The sequence below is a fragment of the Orbicella franksi genome, chromosome 9, assembly GCF_964199315.1.
Source record: "Orbicella franksi chromosome 9, jaOrbFran1.1, whole genome shotgun sequence".
Lineage (NCBI taxonomy): Eukaryota > Metazoa > Cnidaria > Anthozoa > Scleractinia > Merulinidae > Orbicella > Orbicella franksi.
The window spans coordinates 26,984,855-27,010,341 of record NC_138153.1 but is presented as its reverse complement, the minus strand read 5'-3'; the positions used below and the strand labels follow the sequence as shown (position 1 = coordinate 27,010,341).

At 40.4% G+C, this 25,487-nt stretch overlaps 4 protein-coding genes across 4 annotated transcripts in view; 1 reads left to right on the top strand and 3 right to left on the bottom strand.

Annotated features, from left to right (window-relative positions):
* Nucleotides 1-25,487, bottom strand: part of LOC145498176 (ankyrin repeat, SAM and basic leucine zipper domain-containing protein 1-like) — a 65,575-nt gene that overhangs the window by 9,968 nt on the left and 30,120 nt on the right. Inside the window, exons 2-6 of the mRNA XM_081478062.1 lie at nucleotides 5,554-5,983; nucleotides 4,362-4,477; nucleotides 3,758-3,880; nucleotides 3,148-3,265; nucleotides 2,905-3,016 (exon numbers count right to left, since the gene is read on the bottom strand). Of these exons, the coding sequence (XP_081334188.1) occupies nucleotides 2,905-3,016; nucleotides 3,148-3,265; nucleotides 3,758-3,880; nucleotides 4,362-4,477; nucleotides 5,554-5,972 (888 nt within the window). The 5' untranslated portion in view covers nucleotides 5,973-5,983. The remainder of the gene's footprint in view (nucleotides 1-2,904; nucleotides 3,017-3,147; nucleotides 3,266-3,757; nucleotides 3,881-4,361; nucleotides 4,478-5,553; nucleotides 5,984-25,487) is intronic.
* LOC145498185 (3-hydroxyacyl-CoA dehydrogenase type-2-like) lies at nucleotides 5,999-9,044 on the top strand. The gene is made up of 4 exons (XM_081478088.1): nucleotides 5,999-6,325; nucleotides 6,718-6,879; nucleotides 7,261-7,498; nucleotides 8,007-9,044. The coding sequence occupies exons 1-4, from the start codon at nucleotides 5,999-6,001 to the stop codon at nucleotides 8,198-8,200; spliced, it is 921 nt and encodes a 306-aa protein (XP_081334214.1). The 3' UTR covers nucleotides 8,201-9,044.
* LOC145497503 (uncharacterized) lies at nucleotides 14,081-16,286 on the bottom strand. Its single transcript, XM_081477312.1, has one exon. The coding sequence runs from the start codon at nucleotides 15,536-15,538 to the stop codon at nucleotides 14,543-14,545; it is 996 nt and encodes a 331-aa protein (XP_081333438.1). The 5' UTR covers nucleotides 15,539-16,286; the 3' UTR covers nucleotides 14,081-14,542.
* LOC145497182 (protein Wnt-2-like) lies at nucleotides 16,706-21,183 on the bottom strand. The gene is made up of 3 exons (XM_081476993.1): nucleotides 20,955-21,183; nucleotides 20,391-20,656; nucleotides 16,706-18,956 (listed from the first exon to the last, which is right to left on the bottom strand). Exons 1-3 carry the CDS (start codon nucleotides 21,181-21,183, stop codon nucleotides 18,192-18,194), a joined length of 1,260 nt encoding a protein of 419 aa, XP_081333119.1. The 3' UTR covers nucleotides 16,706-18,191.

Below are 25,487 nucleotides of genomic sequence, written 5' to 3'. Positions count from 1 at the left end.
AGAATTCAGATCCCTGAAGTATTTGGACTCGAACACATTTCTTTCTGATCTCAGAAACGTCCCCTGGGACAGCGCTTATATTTATGACAACATCGATGATATATGGGCACATTGGTCTGGCCTATATAAACAAGTCCTAGACGAGCACGCACCTGTAAAACGAATACAGCTTCGTAATAACCAATTGCCGTGGATCAGCCCAGACATTCAAAAGCAGATTCGCATACGAAACCGACTCTACAAGAAATTCCGTCGCGCGCCAACAGACTCAAACTGGTGTAAGTACAAAGAACAACGGAACAGAGTTACAGGTCTAAAGAGAAGAGCAGTCAAAAATTTCTGCGCCGATGCAGCCTCAGGAACATCATCTGCTGGTTTATTCTGGAAAAAGATGAAACCTCTTCTTCCAAACAACAAATCTAACACTGATGGCACAGCTAACATCCATCTTCTGGATGATGGGAAACTCGTATCTAATCCCAGCAACGTATTTAACGACTTCTTTGTAAATCCAAGAATACAGGACTCAGCCTTGAGCTTAACGGAAGAGAATTTCGGCGACCATCCTAGCATAGCAGCAATTAAAAGCAAATCATACAACCTTGACTTTGCTTTTAAGGAAATCAACAAGGAAACCGTAACCAACTACGTATTAAAAATGAATGCCAAGAAATCCACTGGCCCCGACGGTTTCTCTCCAAAGATTGTTAAACTTTCCGCTATAGCCGTGGCTACTCCGTTAATGTCTTTGTTTAATTACTGTATTCGCACGAGTACTCTGCCCAAAGAATGGAAAATGAGTAATGTCACCCCTATCCATAAGAAGGGCGATGTGACCAATAAAAACAATTACCGACCAGTCAGCGTTATCTCTGCAATCTCTAAACTATTTGAGAAAGTGCTGTTCGACCAGATGTACGCCTCCTTTGCACCAATTTTCTCGCCCAACATGTCGGGTTTTCTTAAGGGACACTCCTGCGCTACAGCGTTGATCAAATTAACAGATGATTGGAGACGCGCACTTGATGAAAAAAAAGAAGTGGGTGTAGTTGCTATCGATCTCTCCAAGGCCTTCGACTGCATTTGCCACAATCTGCTGCTAGCAAAGTTAAAAGCGTATGGCTTGCAAGAACCAGCCCTACAACTTTTAAGATCATTTTTGCATGACCGTAAACAAAGGGTAATATGCAATAATACGTGTTCTAGCTGGTCACTTTTACAGTGCAGCGTCCCGCAGGGAAGTCTCCTTAGCCCCTTACTGTTTAACATCTTTATGAATGACATGAACGAATCTGTTTCCGTCTCTTCCCTCCGCCTCTATGCGGATGATACAACCGAATATATGGCGGACGAAAGTCCTCTTGTGCTCCAACACGTCTTAAATCAAGACATGGAAAAACTATCTACCTGGCTTAACTACAACTATCTTCAAGCCAACGGGGACAAGACACAAGCAATGATTCTTGGGAATTCAACATACAATTACGATTTGGAGTTTGATGGCACCTTAATCGATATCAAAGAACATTTAAAGATCCTTGGAGTATGTCTGGACAATAAGTTATCTTTCAAAGAACACACAAATGTAATGCTGAAAAGAGTATACGCTAAGATTGCCGCACTTTGTTGCCTCAAGCGCTTAGTACCCATAGATACTTTATTACTTTTATACAGGAGCTTTATAATACCGCATTTTGAGTATTGTAATTCTTTACTGATTGGTATAGGTAAAACGCTCAACAAAAAAGTGGAAGACGCCAACTACTACGGTCTACGAACAGTAATGAACACGGGGAAAACTTCTAATTATCAGTCATTACTCAAACTGCTGGGCATGAGAACGCTAGAACATAGACGTATTGAACAATCTCTGATAATATTTTTTAAGTGTTTTAAAGAAAATGGCCCACGTTATATCACCAACTTATTCAAGCCCCGGGTCACGCCATACAATCTTAGAAGCAGCGGGCTAAACGTAGAACAACGCCCTTACAATAGTAGATTCTTCCACGGCTCGTATTCTTATATCATCTCTAGAATTTGGAATCAGTTACCGCCGGCAGCAAAAAATGCAGCGAACGTTCCAGCTTTTATCAATCATCTTAATACAATAAACTTTGGTGGCTGCCAATGCAGTTCTTGTCTTAAATGATTCCTTTACATGTTGTATTTTTATCGTTTTTTAATATTGTATTTTCAACGCATATTTTTTAAGATATTAATAGTATGATAATTTTGTATTTTTTAATATATAGTCTTTAAATCTTTTTTTTAACATGTATGTCAAACACTTTTATCATGAGCCCCTGGCTCGGGAGACTTGGGCAACCACTCCCCGTGTTCTTGACGTAAAATAAATTACCTTACCTTAACTTACCTTACCTTCAATGAAATTTTAAAAAAAAACGCAAGCAAGGATTTTTTTTACCACAAAACTACCTAAAATGCTGATAACTCCCAGTCAGTGTAAAGTTAACATAGACTCCAGACTGCAGACTGAATACCGGTGGTAAAATACACACTGAGTGTAAAATGCAGACTCCAGACCACCCCCTTCCCCACCCGTTTCCAAATTCCAGATTAACTTCAACCTTTCCTGTAAAATTTGGGATCCCACCCACCTCCTGGAAATTTCCAAAGACCTTCAAAGAAGGGGGATATGGATATTTCTGGAACTACGCAATTCACAGAGTAATGCTGTTAGATCTGGCTTCCAAGTAGCTGCTGGGGAATGAGCCCACACCAACACAATCTCACGGAAATTCTTACCCTCTCCTTCCTTCATTAACATAATAGCATTAACATATTTCACTTCTCAAATCTCATTCCTCATCGTGCCCCGCAGGACAACTAAGGCCATTGCGTTTTCATTTGGAACAGAAACATTGCCAGAAGATAACTTACAGTCCATCCTCGAATGTCTTGTTTGTTGATCTCGGCACCATGTTGTAACAACTTTTCACATACTGCAACCCTCCCTTCTCTTGCTGCATACATGAGTGGCGTCATACGATATCTGAAAAAAAAAATGTTACAAAATTAGTGGCAAAAAATGTCAGAAACTGGACAACAGATTTTCAGTCAAGCAAGGGTCACAGCTCTTACAAACCAAGAATTCAAGCCAATATTTCTGATTGCCCTACTTACTTGTCATAAACATTGACTCTGGCATTTCTCTCCAGTAACAGCTCCACGCATCTAATAACCCATTCCTCGGATACATTCCCAGTCACTGCACATGTTGCCATCAAAACAGTATACATCTCTGACATGAGAAAATGAATTTACTAATATTATCACACACATAGTTGGATATAATTTCTGATTGCCAAGTAAACACATTTCATATTTAACACTGAAAACTAAGCTAATACCAATGTATAACGCTACTTAAATGCCACTTAAACACAGTACACCAAGAAAATGTTGATTTAATGATTGATTGACTGACTGACTATTCAATTGATTGATGATTGATTGACTGACTGACAGACTGACTGACTGACTAATCACTCGATTGACGATTAAAATTATTGATTGATTGTGACTGATTGACTAATTGACTGAGTAATCAATTGATTGATTATTGATTGATTGTAATTAATTGACTGACTGACTGAATGACAGACTGACCGACCGACTGACTGACTGACTGACTGACTGACTGACTAACCCACTGACTGACTAATCAAATGATTGATGACTGATTGATTGATTGATTAATTTACAAATTGCATCCACTTACGCCACCAAATACCTTTATGAAAGTTGACATTAGCTCCTCTGGCTGTGAGTAATTCCACAACATCAGGTGATGCCAAACTGGCTGCAAGCAACAATGGAGTCCATCCCGACTTCAACTGAACATCTGGATCAATTCCTAACGTGACAAAAAGAAATATGCAAACATTTAGATTAATTAAGTTTATGGTAAAAGGATATATAAACAATAGCCTACATTTGGTACAAAAATATGCTCAGATATTTGTCGGCGGATGTTGTCTGTTCTGAGAAAAGATCAGTTTTCCAAGAATGTAGCTCAAGGAAAACTGTGAGTTTTGAGGAACAGATAATGACCAACATGCACAGTTTTGAAAATTAGGGAATATCTACCCCCAGTTTTAGCTGGGGTGTATTCGGTCTTCTGTCGCACTTAGACCAATCATACCCAAGCAAAATTATTTGAATCCTGGATTATAGTATGTTATCAAGATCTTGATAGTATTACTTTAAGTTTCATCAACAAGAATCAAACTCATAACATGTGTGGCATGTTTAACTGGTATGTCCAATGGATTTTTCAAAACAATATCAGATCATAGGAAACCTCTGCAGAAAACTTAGTGATGATTTCATCTCACCATCTTGCAGATATTTTTCAATTGCAGCAACATTTCCTTTTATAACTGCTACTCGCAAGTCCTCAGCAGCTAGTAAGGTTGCAGCTTTCTTTGCCTTGTTTTGAACGAGATTACTCCTGCAAAAAATACATTTCAAGGACTAAGAATGACTATTAATCACACTGACCTGTTCAGTTAGTAACATGACAGATTTTATGAGTAGAAAAAATTGTCTTGCAAAAGAATATAACCTTGACCACCAGAGTTCACTGCACCAACCATTACAGTACTGCAGCTTCCATTAGATCTTATTAGCCCAGGGGGAGACGCCCATATAAAAAGGATGTGTGTACTTGTCAGAAATTTTGAAAAGAACCCCGAAGAGGGACCAAGATCTTACGTTGTGGGCGTGGCTTGAAATTTTTTTTGCCCCTATGAGGTACCAATTTTAAAACAACATATTAACTCTTGTCATATGTTCTCGGCTCAATATCCTAAAAGGTACTGTAAAAGCTCCTGTTGTGGACCTTTTGAGGCTTAACACCCTAAGAGGCACCAAAACCATTTTTAACCCCTAACCTTCCTCCCTCCTCTCCTGCCCGTGGGGGGGGGCTTCTTCGAAGGCCAAAATTGCTCTCTCAAGTACAGCTAGCTAACAGCTTATTTTTGATGATTTAAAGCCCACTACTTCAGGAAGTAAAATATAGAACCAGGCTTTTAACCAGATAGGAGTCCAGGCATCCTGTGGACAGCCACTTTTTAAAGAAAATTGTTTTGTTTTTCATTTCTAGCCTTATGAACTGTGTATTTGAGCAGGCCTGATAGCAAATTTTGGACACCTGCTTTTCAAATCCTGGCTGAAAGCCTGTTTAGAACCCTGGACTGTCATTGAGGACTGTAACCCATAACACCTGTTATGGCTGAGTATGTTTAATTGGCCCTTGATGATATGGATGAAGTTGTCTGTTTCATTGTCTGGTAGAGAGGGTGGGAGGGGGGGGGGGGAGGTGCAGATAAAAATGGAATGACTCAGTGCAAATTTCCTTGCCACTTTCGCAGTTCAGGTTACTAACTCAGGAAACTGTTGATTTTGAAAAAGGGAACCAGTGCTTTCGGTTGCTCAGTTTTCTCAGTTAGTTTGGGTGATGGGTGATATGACACACCGAAGGAAATAATTTTACAAGCAAATTATTATGTATGACAAAAAATCAACCTTCTTGCTGTTTTTCCTTTGTTGTTTAAAGTTGGAGAGGGTCTTGGAAATCCTCCCCGTCCTCTCCCCCTCGGTGAAAGTAGTCCTCGACCCCTTCCTACGCCAGATGTTTCGGACAAAGAGTTTGGAGCAAACTTCACGTCATTTGGCCTTGCCAATTGTCCACCATTGTTTGCAGTTCGCGTCCCACTGAATTTCGTCGAAGCTGACTTCACTGAATTCACCGATGCACTGCCCAAGTCAAAACCATCGCTATCTTCGTCGTCGGATTCTGCACCAGCTGGCATTGCGGCAAAGTTATTTCGTGAACCAGTTCTGTTTTTGAAAGCGCCATTCAGTTTGCTGTCGTGAATGCTGCCTATATAAAACCCTTCATCGCCTGAGTCCGAATCTTCCGCTCCAGCGGGACGAAAAGACATCTCTCAAGACCCTGTCTTTTAACAAGATGCAAAGAAAAGTAGTTTTCGTGAAAAAAATCCTGTTGATTTCACCACTACAATCAACGAAACTTTTTACATCAAGACACCATTTTGCACACGTGCTTTATGCGGTATTCCGCTGTGCACAATACGGTAGACTCGCTGGATGTTTCAAAATGGCGCTCCCCAGGCTGGCTTGCTTCGTTGCTGGCGGTGCGAACGGTTTAGGTCGCGCCACAGCGCAGAGGCTGGTTCAACATGGCTGTAGGGTCGTTATAGCAGATCTTCCCTCGAGCGAAGGCGACAAAGTTGCAAGTGATCTGGGAGAAAACTGCATATTTGTCCCAACTGACGTAAGAGTGAAACTGTACACGTATCGGCGAGCTTACTTACCGGGTGAGGGAAGGGTTTTTGCCTCGGTGGTAGGGTAGGTGAGGAATAGTTTGTTATTCCTGTGAGCCATATGCATTGATTAGCCATTTTGGGAGCGGAGGTTGAAAAAAGTGACAGGCACTGAGTGACAGGGTGTTGTGCAATAGAAAGGATAGAACGGGGCGGGGAGGTGGAAGGAGGGGGGGGGGGGGTGGTGGTGTTTAAAGATTTGTGAAAATTTCCAAAACTGATTTGCATTCAGTTAAAGCCAGTTAATCTGATTGCCTGGGTCTTACAGTCTATTTACTGATCAGATTGTTTGTAGTAAGAATGTATTAATAAAATAACTGTAACAATATCCTGTCAACTGCAGGTTTCATCTGAAAATGATGTCAAGCAAGCCATCAAAACAGCTGTGGACAAGTGTGGTCCTCTGCGTGTCTCAGTGAACACTGCAGGAATAATAAGAATTGCAAAAACATTGTCTGACGTAGGAGAAGTTCACCCTCTTCAAATGTTTGAGGAGATAACAAAGGTATTAAAAAAATAAATCAAAAATACTAGTATATGCAAACGAAGGTAAACATTGTTCAACTTTTTTTAGACACAGACACAAGTTGACTAGACACTTTTCTGACTTAGGGACAGTCCATTATTGTTTTTGAGGGGTTTAGGCAATTACCAAAAAAAAATCCTGTAGAGCATAAATGCATGCAAGAAGCTACAGCTATGTCACACAATGCATAGAATGAGCAACAGCTGTAACAAAATGCAATGCAAAGAGCTACAGCAGTGTAACGTAATATATGCATGCAAATGGCTATCACTACATAGCTCTTTGTTGCTTGCCTTTCACACAACTTTACCTCTGTTTCTATAAAAAAAAAATGTTTTAAAAAAAAACTTTTGCTTGCAGATCAATATGACAGGAACATTTAATGTGGCTCGCCTTGCAGCAGAGCAGATGGCTAAAAATGAACCTGACAAGGGAGGGGAGAGAGGAGTGATTATTAACACATGCAGTGTTCATGCTTATGATGGACAATCTGGAAAAGTTGCGTATGCAGCAACTAAAGGAGCTATTAATGCTATGACGCTTCCTCTCGCAAGGGACCTGGCACCGCATGGCATTAGAGTGAATTCAATTGCACCAGGTGTGTTTGCTATCTGTCATCTAAATCTGTATGAGGATAACCCTTAATGTGTCATCATTTAGAAGGGTGGGGGAAGGGGTGTGTGCTTGTTTTGGTTCTGTCTGTGGGTTTTTTCTTTGGCATTGATTCACCACATAGCATGTAAAACTCTTTGGCAGTTAGTACAAAGAAAATGTTCAAATGTTGTTGTTTATAGTGGTCAATGCGCTTAGCTACACCTAGCTAGTTCACAGGCATGCCACTTAAACTGAAAGAAACAAATCAACTAAACATAATAGACTTAAAAATCCCAGCTGGCAGGAGGCAGACCAGTTGGCTTTTTACAAGCATGACCGAGGAGTTGAACTAGGGTCTACCGAAAAAAAACTTTAGCTAAGTGAACAGAGCAGGACTTGAACCCGTAACTTCCGGATTTCAAGTCCGGCGCCCTAACCACTCGGCAACACTGCCTCCTTTTACAAAATGAGGGAGATCTTTGCGGTTGTTGTTTCTTCTTTTGCCACACCAGGTATGTTTTTAACGCCCATGTTTACCAAAGGAAGACCAGAGCCGTCAGAACAGCAAAGGGTCGCTCAGATTGTTCCGTTTCCCAAGCGCATTGGCGACCCTGCAGAATTTGCACACCTGGTGCAAGCAATTATAGAGAATAAAATGATAAACGGTGAAAACATCAGACTTGACGGCGCTGTGCGGATGCCTTGATAGTGACTGTGCACGGAAGAGGAATTCTGCTGTTTGTGTGACAAACTACTATACTGCCGTTCCTAACAGGAGTTCGTAAACTTGACAATGAGAGTTGAGTGGCTCGTTCGGCAATCAGGAACTAACTGAATGTTGACTCTTTGTAATGGGTCAGCGCTTTTAGTCCTTTCTGTACAGAGGAAGAATTAAACTATCTTGTCAACAAAATCTAAAGGACGGTTTACACGAAAGCACACGGCCCAGTTACATGTTGGAGTGACGAAAGCAAGTACTGTTTACACGACGGACATGTGGCAGTGATATGTCCCATCAGCTCGTGCAACACGAGTTGTCCCTGCAGCATTGCCGCAAAATGCTTGTGTGGACAGTACATGATTTAGCTGGCACGTCATATCACGGCGACTAGTCTCTTCCTGTGTACTGACCTCGACGAGTCAGTGTGCCAAAAATACGTAACATCGTTAGCTTTCTCGTAAACGTCTTTTCAATTCGAGTCGCCAAAGGTGCAAGCAGCATATTTTTAAGTACTGTCGAACTTCTGTACCTAACAAGCACGTCCATAATACGGACACCTGTGTTACAGACAATCCACCTTGTCTCAAAGAAACCAGATTTATACGATTTTTAACTCAATGATACAGACATCTCTGTTACGGATGCTACGCTCCGTCCCCTTGGTTTTCTTATTAAAAGGGTTTTACTGTAAACCACTAGTTGTCAATGTAATTAATTATTAGTTTTATTTCTCGGTTTCAGCGAAATGTGCAGTGCGGGCGTGAAAAAGCTTGGAAAGGGTCGAGAAGATTGTATAAACAAGGGCAAGAATAAAATATGATATTTTACAGTTTCACTTGTTTTATTTGATGAAAACGTACAACCGTAAAGCTCTTGGGCGTAGCAGACATTATCTGTTTCGTTAAGGGAACAGTTTGAGCGCGGAAAAAGACAATTCTAAGACTCCGTTTTCGTTCAAAATTGTTGCTATTCTATTGAAAAGTTTCATTTCTACTCACTTAAGCAAAGCAGTTGGATGAAAGCCACGACAGCATTTTCCTTAAGCTTGGCCAAGTCCGCGGATAAACCCCAGTTTTGCCATAGTATACATTCCGTCCTGTGACCACTGTTTATTTAGTAATCTTTTGTTTGTATCGCGTCTCGCTCACTACCCGTTAATCCGCCTGTTCTGTAGGCTATCATAAAAGTTATTGCATGAAATTTTCGCGACACGTTTATTTCGCGATTTTGTGGTTCGCACATTTCGCGCCGGACACTTAGATTCTGCGATTTTGCGACAAATTTGTATTTTGAATCACTTAAACTTCGCATTTTTGATTAACACAATCTATTTCCTTGGCAATGTTACTAAACATGTACTTCAATTTAGTAAACCGACTTTATCAAAGGTACAATAACATCAAAATTAACAAAAACGCAATGGCTGGAATATATGTCAACAGTAACATAATGTAATTTTCGCGACATTTATCGCGTCACTTTAATTTCGCGATTTTTTTTTAAATAGCGAAATTCGCGAAATTAACGTGTCGCGAAAATTGCATGTAAAAAGGTAACCTACAAAATGAACTGGGTAATATTGTTGCCCAACGAAAGAAAGTGAGCTTTGATCTTTTTGAAAACACCCATTGTCTAAGATCCCTAGAGGAAGCTATGCTTCAAGCACTCTGTTTAGGTAGCATCAGTTTTTTAATGGCCATCATTTGTATTAATTGTGTTTGCAAAACATATTGTGGAGACAGACTGACGCGAGGTTAAATCGCGTGCAAGTTAAAATATCACTTGATTTCATACAATGAATGTTGACTTAGTAACCTGGTTCAGGCGTGTTCGATAAGTTATCAGAGAACAGTAAAAGGACAAAAATTGAGTGAGCCACCCCAGTCCCCTCTCCCTTTTTTCATTCCTCGTTCTTCGCGTTACTTTCACAAAGACCAACCGAACAACTAACGAATTGTGTATACTTAATTACTACGTGTCTCATTCTATTCATCGTTCAAAGTTAGCGTTGAGTATATCATCCTATAGAGTTGTAGAAGAGAGGATAACGGTAAGAGAGTTAACCCCCATAGGTCTTATTCTCAAGCAGGAGCCATAATCGGGGACGGAGACCGTAAGCGCGCGCCATTTCTAGTATTGGGGTTGTCCCCATGATATGGGACAATAATTCTATTTTTAGAACAAATTGCGCCATCGCCGGAGGCACACGCGCGTACATACTGCGAGGATTTTTGCGGATGTCGCGCGGAAGAAATGGCGTCCGAAATTCCTGAAATTTTTCATGTTTTTGGCCCACAACTCAACGCGTTTACGTCTGTTGGAATTTTGCCTAAGTATTTTCGTCGTAAGCTGCTCCAGTTTGAGTGAAGTAAGACAGTGTCGAATTTAGGTATGTTCCGCTTTAAGCTTAGATATATATCGCTGACCAAGTTGTGTTCTGACGGATGCTTCTTTTACATGAGCTGTACATTACTCCACTTTAAATCTCACATACGTTGAAGATTAACAGCTTTTCCATTACACAGCAAAAAACAGCTGGATATGTTGAGATATAGCAGAGCTTCAGGACTTCATAGTTTCCTAGCTCCACTTGCCACACGCTTGCGAGGAATTTGCCAGTCTATCACGACCGATAGGTAAAACAAAATAATTGCTAGTTTGAGTTTCGCCTGAATTGTGAGCAACGCTTGACGTTTCATCAAGGCCCAAAAACTTTACGTCCGTAGAGACTGCTCAGTTTTATTCGTGTAAAAATCCAGTAAATTTTCTGTTGTCGATGAATGAGAGCGCCCGCCGATGCATGTTTTGTTTTTGTACAGTCAGTAAACATGACAAATTGTACTTCCGCCGCACTTTCGTGTGAAAACGTACATCGAACTCAAACAATGACTGTATAGTTTTAAATATGTTTAAGATTGATAAATGTTTGAGAACATATTAAAAGCTAAGCTGAAAATATGCGAATAAAGCAAAAAAAATCAGCAAAGTTACGATGACGCTTTCTTTAATCAACTTCGAATAACGATTTCGACTTTGTTGATCGAGTTTAAAATATCAAAACTCCTTGTCTATTTTCATTTTCGCAATGTAAAACTTCACTATGCTTATGCTGAAGAAACACATGATGTTAGTAGCCTTTTTTGCGTTCGTGAAATTTGTTACAGCATCTCAGCACAAAAGATAACGAAAGAAATCTTTGTCAAGATTTGCTGACAATTGAAAAACCGACTCGGACTTGAAAGTGCACGAGCTGCAGTATGCAAATGAGCTAATTGTACGCGTCAGACTTTCCTTTCAAAAACTTTTGCAAACTCACCAAAGAAGCAGAAACAATAAGAAACCATCAAAACAGGTTTTGGTTATGATTAACCATTGTTCGAGAAACTCACAAATTAACTCGATACCAGAGTAGAGAGTTTTCTTGCTATATTCTTAAGTCAGAACAAACGCAAAAACATACGCGTAAGCTTACAACTAGCGCGAGCAGATCTTATTATTCATTCCCAGCGCGAGATTGAAGTCTTGTTTTCGGCCCTGAAAAACCCACCTTTTCCGTTGGCTCAGAGCATAAAACTACATATAAGCGCCCTGGTTCTTAGTCCCTGCCTTATTCCCTGCCATCGCTGTGAAAAATACGCAAGAGAATCTCTCAACTCTCACCATTTGATCATGCAACGTGACAACATCCACGCGAGAACCCCGGACATGTGCGTGGATCCACGCGGGTATATGACGTCAGGATGGCGCAATTTGTTCTAAAAATAGAAAAATTGTCCCATATCATAGGTACGCGCGGATCCCAAGACTTACGGTCTCCGTCCCCGATTATGGCTCCTGTCTCAAGGTAATGCCTCTCAGTTCAAGTTATTTTTGGATATGGTATCCAGTTTTCCTGCAGATAATGTTATCACGCGTGTTGCGCAGATGTTTCCTACGAGAATGTTCAAGAAAAACGTTCAAAAAATGTTCAAATGTTGTTTATAGTGGTCAATTCGCTTAGCTACACCTAGCTAGTTCACAGGCATGCCATCAAAACTGAAAGCCAAACATATCAGCTAAACATCATGAGGCTTAAAACTCCCAACTGGCTGGAGGCAGACCAGTTGGCTATTTACAAGCATGACCAAGGAATTGAACTAGGGTCTACCCAAGAAACAACTCAAGCTTAGTGATCAGAGAGGGACCTGAACCCGCGACCTCCGAAGTTCGGCGGGACAGTCCGGCGCCCTAACTCAACACTCGGCCACACTACCCAATTGAAAATGTGTGTTAAGACGCTTGGACTGTCCACGTGAGTAAAATTAGAGTCACAGGATAGGCTATTTTGTTAGTTAAACTCTCCTGAGATTTCATAAGAAGCGGGAGTGATCTAAAAATAAAATAAGTCTCGGACTAAGGTCTATATGGGAGCGTCAACACTCCTACCCTTATCCTCTCATGAGTTCCGTCTTTCAAACTTCTCGGATGAGCACACCATAAGGACGCGCGTCTCCAGTTTGCGACCGCCAGTAATCTTCTCCAGCCTTTGTTTGGACGGCAGGGATGACTTTAAGGCGGTTGGGATTGACGCGATTTTGGAAAGCAATTTTGTAAGATTTTCTCTCATGCGTGAATTTCTGAGCGTAATATCTCTCGACCATTTCAAGACTGCGGCTCGTGTAGATGCGTACACCATACAAAGCTCTCGGCCCAGGTTTAAATCCCTCCTTCAGAATCGGGTTAGGGCTCAAGATATCTGTACCATGATAAGAAACGGGCCACTCGCCTGACGCTTGTTCCGAGCGTACGCCATCTGGGCCAAGCCAAATGGTTTACCAAATGGCTTTTTAATGTACAAAGAGCACAAAACTTATAACTTTCAATTTTAAATTTCTTCATAGAAGAATATCAACAAACAACTTCTTGAAAAAAATTGGTCTCGTCGATAGCGAGAAATGCACTTTCTGCGAAAGAGAAACAGTGAAACTTGTACATTTATTTTGGGCTTGCCCAAAAACTCAATATTTTTGGAACAATTTTAAAGTATGGCTACAGTCTTGCCAAGTTATTGCCAAAGAGACACCCTTAGAGCCTGATACAGCACTGGGCCTAAGGCCGGATAGCTCTAAACATAAACTCCAAATTAACTTCTCCTGCTTAAATGCTAAATATTACATTTGGCTATGTAGACAGAAAAAATGTTCTCCAAAACTAAATGATTTCTTACTGTATTTAAAACATATCTATGAAATGGAAAAAAATACAACTACAATCGTTTTAAAAAAGTGGGAGCCTCTGTTGCCTCTTTTGTAATCTTTTGACAACTTGACCCTAGTCCCCTGAAAACGAAAATAAAGATGAGAGGAAACGAAACAAGACGCATATATACCATGCATATTTTCTGTAATTTGCAACTCGGAATGTACATTAGTGACAGGAGTAAACTGGTATGATCTTGCTGTGCTAGAATTGTAAGTAGGGCAAGTAATCTAATTATGTTGTATTGTAAGCAGTGTAAGTATTAGTATTGTTAGTAGCGTGAGTATGCGTATTATACAGAGTAAGTGTTAGTATCGTAAGTGGCGTAAGTAATAAGTTTTTTGTAAGTAGTGTAAGTAACTACATTAATATTGTACTATAAGCAGTGTAAGTAGCAATTAAAAAAAATAAAGAAAAAAAATTAAAAAAAAAAAGAAGTTTGCAAAATCTCAAAGATGTTCAAAGGTACAAACCCTTCATAGACAAAAGATCTCGAAACGAGCAAAACAAATATAACGAAAACCAGTATGATATGTTTTTAAATATCATTACATTTGGATTTACTGTTATAAGAAAATAATGCGCGCTTGAGGTTTAGAAAAACTGCTGGCGGACGCACGAGCGAAACTTGAGTGCATTTAGCAGTTCCGACTTTTAGTCCTCGAAAGTGTGTTATTTTCTTAGTAACCACAGGAAAATCATCTTCTAGCCATCTTCTATTTGATATAGAATATAGCATGAGAAAGCAAAAATATTTTAGACGGGGCGTACGCTTAAGGTTTCTATCCGAGGATGCGGGCATCAACAGCGCCGAATACATAGCAGTGAGATAAGACTAGGTCGAGGTCGACTTGATATGAAGCTATTCGAAAACAGCTGAACACTGAGCTGTCCGCGTCCGGTATAGAACGGATTCAGAAAAACACACCAAAAGAAAAGCCAAGATTTAGCCGTTAGTAGCATGCAATTACCTTGTAGGAGATATTCATAAGACGAACTTAGACTAATATGTAAAGAGTCTCTCTGTTCTCGTTTGGAGCTAGCTAAGGTAAAACACATGAGTTATTATTATCAGTAACATAGTTCAAGTTAGACCCATGCCTCCTTCAGTGACTCGTCAAATTTTTTAACCTCGCGGATAAGGATACCATATGCACGAACATCGTCTCCACTTTGCGACAACCAATAATCAGCTCCAACTCCTGTCTGTGAGGCAGGGATGACTTGAAGGCCATTGGGATTAACACGATTCTGCAAAACAATTTTGTAAGATTTTCCCTCATGCGTGAACTCGTGCGCATAAAGCTTTTCAACCATTTCAAGACTGGGGCTCGTGTAGATGCCTTTACCAAACAAAGCTCTCGGCCCAGGTTTAAAGCCCACCTTTGCAATCTGGTTAGCACGTATGATATCCGTACCATGGTAAGACACGGGCCATTCTCCTGTCGCTTGTGCGGTGCGTATGCCATCTGGGCCAAGCCAGTCGTCGTTTTCGTACTTGCCAGCAACTTTAATCGCTAATCTTTTCCAACCGTACGGCCGACGGTACACGAATCCTCCTCTCATGTATGTCTCGCCGTCATCTTTCAGGTTACTGAAATCGAAATCGTATTTGGGATCAAGCTCGTCTGAATTTAGCCTGAAGGGACGTGCGGTACCGCAGGTCGTGCAAACGTCGCCTCCTCCACGTAACTTCAATACCATGTGCAGACACGCACCATGACTTTGGATTCCATAGTCGCCCAAAGTTAACATGTCATCATTTAGCGGCATCCCTGTTTTGTTGTCAATCAGACATATCCTTGATATAGGAATGGATTCATTCAAACTCTTGTTGATGGCAACTTTGACTTGAGCAATTGTGTACACCTCAGCCACTGCAAGAGTTATAACTTTTCCGGTAAGAGCCTTAAGAGACAAGTCGAACAGTTGACGAGGGTCGACTGACTCCAGCGGTGGCCCCATAATATATGTCTTTGAGAAAAGTTCGTGGATAGAAATCAACTCCCCATTTCTCGGCGGTCTTTGCCAGTGTTCACCAAAGATTGCTGTGAACCCAGCGCTTAGCAAATCCACATTTGACATTTTCAGAAAGGCTTTCTCAGGGAACAAGGCAACCAAGCTCTGCTAACAAATGTATTTATTTCTCAATGCGTCGATGCAAGTTGCTGAATCATATACTCCCGGGGGAGAGGGGGGTACTCCAATGTAGAAAGGTCAGGTATGCTCGTTCAACCCCGAAAGGAGACTAATAGCTCGAGCTTTAATTATTTGACCCCTAAAAGATACCACTTAAAACTGAATAGGCTCGCTTACAAGCCGCTATTCAGGAAAGGAGCCCGCAATAATAGAGTGGAATCGAGAAACCGGTGGAAATTGAGCCTTAAAACATCCGGGAGTCACCCCCGGGCATACACTTGAAACATGGTGCAATCAATCAATCTCTCTTGTCCTGTTTAGCTCGTTTAACGTAATTACGTGTGAATTCAGTCGAAACAGCAAGCCAAGCGAATAGTTATTAGTTCACTTTCATTGGAGTCTATTTTTCATGTTTGAAGCAAGAACGTTTCGAGAATGCCTATTCTTCGAGTTGGATTTCGAGTTGCATCTCGAGTCAGGATCTCGAATCTCTAAATCGATAGTTTACATGAAAATTACAGACTCTGCTCGTAGATTTCTTTTCCACCCGTATGCAAACACTGATAATGAATACCTAGACAGCCATGCGGCCTACTCGTATAAGGCTGATGCTTCTCTCTGCCCCCTTGCATGTGACGACGCATAACAGTTAAGTTCTCCCAGTGACTAGGCTGAGTGGAGACTAATTATGTGATCACGCGAAAACCAATACCTACTTTTGTATCCTCGAAGTTCAAATGGTAAGCTAGATTAGTAGGCTGTAAATTCAGAAGATTGCACTTGAACTGTTAACCCAAAACCCCAATGAAAGCTAACCTAAGAAGCTAAGCTCACTCTGCAAATGATGATAAGCGAGAAGGACCGTGTCTGTGCAAAGTCTGACTCTATTTAACTCTTTCAAAATTAGACAGCAAGCATGCATTTTAACTACATGGCTCGTGATCGAACTGTCCAAATATTGTTGTTTCCCAATTTGGACGTATTTAAATTAATGATTTCACATTTGGGTAATCGTTCGATACTTTTATGCGATTATGTTTTCCTTGTCGGATCTGTATCTAGCTGACCGTCACTGAGTTTCAAAGTGCATAAGCTGAGCTGAGAGGGGACGAATATTTTTCCAATGTCTGAAAACGAGGGGTTTTTCAGTAACCGCTGCGTAAAAAAATCCAGAGAAATCGTAATAGCTCTCCGCTAAGGTCGTGAAATTTCGACTAAATTGTTCAGTCGTTCAGTAACTGCTTGTTGAGAATTGACTACGTCTGAAACGATAGATGGGAACCTGAATCCTTTTCCCTTAATTGTGGCCTTCAAATGATATCCTCTGTTTTACTTTTCGCTTCCTGTCAACCAATTTTAAGGCGCGCTTTGTGCATTCTCCTCCCAAACGTCCGTTGGCTTTATACTGCCTCGGGCTACGGTTCCTCAAAGGATGGAAAATGCTGTTCACGGGATAAATGACTATCCCTGGATAGCACATTTGGTTTCGTGATTATGTTAACACTCCAGTTTGCAGGATAGCTATTTAGGCGGGGCAGCCTTATCCTCCCTAGAATATAACTAGCTCCGTCGGTCAGAGAAATGTAAAAAAACGGAAAACAACCATGGAGATTTGTTATTCAAAATGTTTACTTGTCTGACGAGGCGTCAGTACCCGACAAGCTTATTAACAGTTTCTTTTCGTTTCTTGCTTTTCTTATAATGTTCACCTCTTTTAAAACCTAATCAGTTGGATCGAATGTTGAATAAAAGTTGCTAATTTATCTAAATTTATAAAATGCCTTCATAGGATGACAACTTAAGTGAATATATTTTACTTTATACTTTTGCAAAAAATGTAATCCAAGTTACGCTGTAATATTCGTTTGCTACCTTATGTAATCTCAGGCATTTGTCCTCTGCATTTCAAGTGAAGACTAGTTTTCATATGATAACTGCAGTCACGGGAAAAGCTATCGCCACGATCGTCACAGAGTAGAACCTGAACACCCGAGAGGACCTGGGCAAAACATTTACGAAGTGTTTTCTGGTATATAAATCACCGCCATGGCCGCATCGATCGCTGTAATGTCTGGAGAGTACCTTCTGAAGTCTATCTTTGTGATGGTAGTCTTGCGACGATCGGCTGAAGAGTTGTTTCCGTATGACTGCAACGATTCCTGGGCTTTTTACTTCAGCCGTTCTAGAGATCGCGGCGATCGTAGCAACCATTCTGGGAGGGGGCGTATAAAGAGGACGGGGGTGCTTGTCGTACCTTTAAGGGTTTAAAAAAGCGGGTTTGGTAACTCTTAGGGAGTTGAGCCTCAAAAGGTCCACAGCAGGAGCTTTCACGGTACCTTTCAGGGTATGAGGAATCGAACAACTTATATTAACCGGGATAGAGATTTAAGACAATGCTTTCGTAAACGTTACCTTTAGAGGGCATTTAAATAAATCCTCTTTATCGCTATTAAAAATAATGGAGGTGTCACTTATTGCTTATTTTTTCGGAATTGGGATCTCTCTATAGGGGTGAAAAGAATTTCAAGCCACGCCCATAAAACAGGATCTTGGTACCTCTTAGGGGTTCTTTTCAAAATTTCCGATCAGCACCCGCGTCCTATTTATATGGGAGCCCCCCCTCCCCTCCCCACCTTCTAGAAGGGAGGACAACCATATGAAAATCACTCTTCAGTTTGTCATCTAAGGTTTTGTCAGCTCGGTTGTCTTCATTGTTATCGTGATTTGAGGCTCCTCGCTTCCTATTCCTGCGCGCCTTTTTAGCTAGTTTTCCTTTCTTTGATTTGTCTGGAGCCCTGTTTGGATCATAACTTTCAAAGTTCCGCACAAACAACTCGGTGAACTCAGAAACCGAGTTGTTCTTTGCAGCGATAAATTCCTCATGCGATTTACAAACGTGCTTATGGACAGTTCTTTTACAAGTTTTACACTTCACGTCGCAGCACCAATTGAATTTGCATCTACACTTATATTCCTCCTCGATTTGAATCGCGTGGAACCCGCGCCCGCAGCACAGAGTCCCGCAGTTCCCGCGTCCCGTTCGAGTCATGGTCTTGTCGAAATTTAAACAAACTCTTCCCGCCGTGCCCAGCGAACCGGTGTTGGAGCTAGGAACGCAATAATCCGGGGACTCTTCCAAAAACACGAGGTCGTCACGTGCGGGTCTTGAGAGATGCTTCCCTTCAGCCACCACGAGCTCGTCGCCGTTCTGGTCCACAGTGACATGGATGCCATTTTGATATTTGTCACGAAGATAGCTTCCCACAACACCAAAAGAAGCCATAGTGACCCAGCAGGTTTTTACGAGACATGCACCAGAAACACCATGACAGATACAATTAAGGGTGGTCTGATGTTTGACGGCCTAAAATAACAAGAGCAACGCTATTAGAGAGTTAGCTGAAGCAAAAAACGACGGCAACGACAACGAGAATGCCACCAAACAAAAGGTTTAATGAGTAGAACAATGGCTGTACACGTGCGTTATAAATCTATATATACATTTCTTTGCCGTCCTCTGCTCAACAACAACGTGAAATGACTAAGTTCTGCGTATTTTGGAGAACGCGAAAAGCGGCGGCTAATTTTTTGTGTTTTCATTTGGAATTGAACGCTGGCGAGACCAATATGATAGGCGCACTGAACAGATCTAGACAATTGTGAAATTCGAAGGTAAAATATGAACTGGAATTCAGTTTTTACTAGGCGTCGTCCTCGGGGTCTCCGTAGTCATTGCATAAGTTCTCTATTAATTCGATGACAAAAACTCAAGGCATTTCCCGCTGATAACACCACTTTCGTGCGAAACAAAAATATAACAAATACTGACCAAAAAAGAAACATCGCCATCTAATTCTTAAGTTATTAACCATAAAAGGAAAAAAATGGCATGCTGACCTCTAATAAGGTTGTTAGAAAATCCAATTTTGATGTCATAAAGCTCTCATTTCGTTCATTTTAAAATCAATACAAAGTTGTGTCGAAAGATATTTGTTAACATTATTGAGGTAACTGTCAGTGGAATGTCAAAAACGGGAATGCTTGTCAGCCATCTTAAAATGTTTGTTATTCTTTATAGTGGCGTCCCTTCCTAAAAGAATTAGAAATCTTCTTTGACAAATGTAACGTAACTTCATTATTTAACCAAGAGATGATTATTTCCTTCACGTCGTTTATTTTGACTCCGGCTAACCAGCAAGAGGAAACGCGCTCTCGACCATTCAAAAGAAACGGAAAATTTTCGATTTTTGTCTCATTCGTCTGCCTACAGAGTTGGCGCTCCTGATTTAGCCATTGTTAACTCAGTTTTGGTGATCTCTTCGGTTGGGACATTCAACTAAATTTCTTTCCTATTGACAATATTTGTTTCTCGATTTACACTGTCCGAATTAAAGTAGCTCAGCCACAGAATTCTAAGTTTATTTTGCCACGTACAAAATTACCTTTGAATTGAAGGAAACCTGAAAATAGTAGATTACTAAGATAGAAAAACACCAAAGAGATAATAATAAGCCATAGATGAACAAGGATGACTAAGGATGGAGAAGATTGACACGGATTACAAACGACCAACTTGAAAAATTTAGGCTAAACTTTTCAAGATACGCAAACCGTTATTAAGCTCCTTTAAACACACCAGGTGTTAAGCATTATGACACTTAAACAAAGTACTCTTCCTGGATGATAAATTTGTGAGCGATAAGTTTAATTAAAATCGCTAAACTAAGACGCAGCTATTAAATGGTGATTTAAGTGCACGAAATTTTTATGTTGCTTAGGTTCAAAAGCCTGGACTTACTCTCCGTCCAGCCAGGTTATTGTGAAGATTCATCTTTGCTCTTGCGTCTCTCTCTCGTTCTCCAGAATCCACAAATAACTTGGCAAATTTCAGACCGTAGGCGATGTTGTCACTGCATCCTCCCCATTGGAAGCCTTTTTCGCTAGTTCCTTTACGACTTTTGTCACACTCACAATCTCTGAGTTCGCCACGACTGCACGCGCGGGTGACTTCGTGTACAACTCCAGCTGAGGTTATCGCATAAACAAAGGCACTTTCCCGGCTGGCTGTCAAAAGACGAGACAAGCAGAAGATTTGGACAAAACTAGATCAGAAAAAAACGATAAAGAAGGAAGATTTTATCATGCTTCTTTTGTAATTAGTGGGTGACGGTGTTGTAGAAACTCTTTGAAGCCAATTCTGAATGTCACTAGCTTCGTTAACTCGCGCGGTTTTATTGTGTAGCTTAACTCTGCGGCTCCTCTCTTGATGTTTTGGGGCAACCTTGAATAAGAGTTATTAGAAACTTTAGGAGTTACAAAGACGTACGCAGCAGTTATGGACAATTTACTTAAATATAGATACCTTTCTTCATAACTTTTCCAAACACGCTAACATCGCGCGCCATTGTGGAACAATTCCATCTGTGGTCCTTGAATTGTTGTTGACATTCCTCTACACCAAGCTTCGCGCCTTTTCCAATACTAACCACAACTTGAGGATTCTCTCGGCAAAGCTGTCGCTGAGAGTTCACCAAGCCAGCAATGTCGTGATTACACATGATTTTAGCACCCAATGCAAACACTTCAGACATAAACCTGGAGTAGAAACAAACAACAGACAAACAACTTCAGTTGAGCAATCTTGGTAGAATCCTTTTTGCTCACACTCTAATAGACTTAACATAAAAGGGCGCTTACTGATATAAAATGATTTGGACTGACAGAGTTTGAACTGCTCTTGAGAGCAGAATACAATACAGGGTTAGTCGTTTAATTTATACAAGCTTCGTAGAAAGTGGAAGATTTAAGATGAAACCTACCACCAGTGAGATGTCGTTAAGATTGGAAATGAAGTGAAAACGAGGGTAAAAAGCCAAACGGACGAGAACTTCATTTTGGACGCCTCTGTAGCCCTGTTTCAGCTCGCAAGAATGCCAAACTCGACTGAGTCAGGTATGGTTCAGAGTTTACGCTAATAAACCTGTTGTCTGAGATAAATAAATTACGAAAATATAACAGCGTAACAGAAACGACGCCCTGACGCGTGTCAAAGAATTCAGTCAAGTTTCATTGCACACGCTCTTGATTCTCGTTCAAGTGTATCCGGTTAGCAATAACAAAAACTTTTGCTTGTATTTTCTGTAGCGGAGTTTGGCTTAGGTGAATATATTTTCCTTTTATTTGATAAGCCTTATTTTGGTCTAAGCAGAAGTTGCGAAATAATTATTATACCAAAGGTTATAGGTTTTTCTTAAGTGCCGAGGCAGGCCTAATTGTGACATTATTCAAACGTTCTCAAAGAAAAGTGACATTAATTGGACTTTATCTTCTAAAGGGGAGTGTTTTAACACTGGATGCGTTCCAAAACTAATACAAACGTCAGGCGCTTTATTTTCATCTCATTTTAAAAAGGTTAATTTTGCTGAGTAGTTGAAATAAATCGGAAAACTTAACATTGTTGTAGTGTAGTCACTTCAAACGCGTTCAACTTTTATCAATCACTTATCTTTCTATATATTAGACGCCGATGTTAGCAGGGAAGCCTTCAAAACTCTTTCCGAATTTCTTTTTTTCTAGGCGCACTATAAAATTATGTTATGATTCAAAGAAATCAAATGAACTGAAAACGCGTATGGATTAAAATAAATGAGTCATTCGTGTGAGTCGTGGCATCGAAATATTGTAACGAATGCATTTTGCAGTTAACAGCCCAAGAAGTTTCTTCAACCGAGAAAGGTACATTGTTTATCACTCGAAATCAATTTTGTTTCCTTCATGGGAGTCCGTTATCAGTCTGTACTCACACTACAAAAGGACATCAAAGAACTCAATCGATAAACGCGAAAGGATCAAAATAAACGAGTCATCCGTGCATGGGAGTCATAGCATCGAAATGTTGTAACGAATACATTCTGCCGTTTCGTATTTTAACAGCCAAAGAAATTCTTTCAACCGAGAAATGAACTTTATCGAAATTAATTTTGTTTACTTCAAGGGGGTCCATGATCAGTTACAAAAACACATTAACCTACAGTGGCTCTTTTAAACTCAAGAGGCTTGAATTTGAAAAATCTCTTTGACATTCCCGACCGGGCAATATAACAGATATAAACTGTTGAACGTTCATTCTCTCTATCGACTGGCTTCCACGCTATTCTTTCACTCAGTGAACTGTTTGGTCCGAGAGATTACTCTATCAAAACTGCCGTCTGTGATAAATAACCTAAACACATTAATTAATGTGATAGTTGACCATGGTTGCAATACAACCTGCTCACTTTTTTGAAGACCTCTTTTCAAATTTACCGTATTTACTCGATCAAATTTGGCGGCGTTCATCGAATTTATGGGATATAATTCATGGTAGGCCACCCATATATTCTCCCTGCAGTTTGCTTCTATTTACTGCCGTTTGCTTGCGGTTAGCATTTAGATATTGTGTTTACTTGCAGTTGGCATTTATTTACTACTGTTTGCTTGCGGTTAACATTTAATTACTGCTGTTTGCTTGCGGTTAGCATTTAAGGAGTAAAGGGGAAGGCGATTATATGTGGCCTACCATGAATTATCTGCCGAATTTATCGTGATTCGAGTGCGACTTTTATTAATATTTCTGTTCTAAAATGCGGCGTCTTTTCGAGGACAGCGTTTAATCGAGTAAATACGGTATTACAAACTCGAAGCTTGCTTCCATATTCAGTTTAGATCAGTTAAGTCGTTTGTCCTATAAACCATGCCCTCATCTTTTTCAGTTTCAAGTCTTTACTCCAATATGTTAAGGTTGGCCTGAGCACCTCAAATTATCATAAGCAGAGAGATTTCTAATTGTGTCATAATTCGTCATGTTAGGGAAAAGCTGACATTAATTGCCTTGTGCCTGTCATTGACCTTATGGTTAGTGGCGTTCATTGTCGTTTCATGTTTATTAACAGTGAATTACGTGCATTCAACAAATTTGTGAATTAAAATAATGAAAACTTGTTTATTGACGAGTTATGAAAATGAGACGTATAATTCCAGGGAAACGCACTAAGTAGAAAACAAGATCATGCCCGAAATGACACAAGGAAAATACGCCATTTGAAAACTAAATGCCGGTAAAGATCTAGAGGCCATGATACGATAAATTGCCAAAAATTCATGCCGTTTATCACCAAAACTGGGATTACCTTCAAATTGCAACACGATTAATGCATTTTTCAAATGTTTTGTTATAAATACTCGTTTTCCGGTCTGCAGCACATCTGCAAAGAATTCTAACGTCAGTAAATGTAGATTCCTGAGAAAATTATGATTTGGTGGTCAAGATGCTCTTAGTCAGTCTAAGTAGCTTTGTCGACGCCATTTTGAATTTCGCACATGAGATTGAAATCATCGTCGGACGTTTTCAATCTCGCACATGCGCAGGACTCGACGGCCCTCGCGCTTAGTTATTTATACAAAACAGAAGGGAAAGAGAGTCGGAAGATAAAGAAAATGAATATTTTAAGTGAAAGCAAGTTCTTTCAGAAACGTACGTAAACCATAAAACTAGCAGAAAATTTTCAAGGGTACTCATACGGGATCATTCGGGACATTGCCCCGTCCAATACTTAGAGAATATTTGACCGGCAATGGAGCAATCTGATTGGTTGATTTTTGATATTGGCCCTCAGAACTAATCAAGTCGTGTATAAAGAGACTTACAGTTGGTCAAAATCACGCTGCGCGTAGCCCGCTGAAAACCAAAGTCTTCTCAAATTAGTTTAGAGTCCCTGGGACTCGGAAATATCGCCCAAGTTCTTAGAAATCGACCCAGAGTTGGTCAAAATCAGGCTGCGCCTAGCCCGGTCTCGGCGACTTTCTGGCTACTAAGTGAGTTAAACAGGGGCAATATTTCGGCCAGACGGCTCATAACCAAGCGTTCAAAAATTTTTCCTCTGTCCATTTCACTGAAAACAAAGTCTTCTCGAATTAGTTTAGAGTCCCTAGGACTCGGAAATGTCGCCCAAGTTTCTGGAAATCGACCCAACACTCTTCCCACCATTCAGTACTGGAAATAATTTTTCTTCTTTAACAGGACATGTGTCCTTTCAAATCTTTATTTAGGTCGGACATCTTGTCAATTTGACCGGACATTAATTTGCATAATTGATTAGCATAATTAATTAGCGCAATAAAATTTATTGGCATACTGTAAAGATTTTCAATACAAATCGTTCAAAACTGCATTTAAATTTGATTTATTTATCATTTATGATGATTATATGACTTAATCTACAAGATGACTGCACCGATCTCTCCTGGTTATCTCCTGATTATATGTTCTTCAAGCAAACCTAGTTTCCTATTCAATTTTACCATTAAAGGGACACAGTCAGCTTTAGGACCACGCTGACTTGGACACTAGTTTTCTCACTTTGAAAAAAGTTCACCTCAACCTGAAATCAAAGTACATCTAGAAATCCGCTTCAATCTTTGCAGTGTTTTTTTTTATTTTCAATCGTCCACTGAAAAACCTGTTTTTGAGTGTGCTTTTGCTCAATCCTATATTATTTTTATCAGATTTGGTTAAAAACAGTATGGATCGCGTCTCTGTGATATACAAATTAGCTATGAAATGGTATCTAATGCGCAAATGCACCAGCTGACTGTGTCCCTTTAAAGCAGGAGCCTATCACTAGGAGTGTACAACTACCCCAATTATTCCTGTCCCGACATTTTCACAGAACGATCTATTTTTAGTTTGAATTTGCTGCAAATTCAGAACCCCCCCAGGATTCTCAGTGACCAATCACAAGCATGGACCTTATAATTTCATCAGAAGATTAGGTCGACATGTCCACCTGAGGCCGTCATTTTTCTCCTTACTGATTCGCGTTCATAGAGACCGGAACTGACCTTTTTCGTGGGAAAA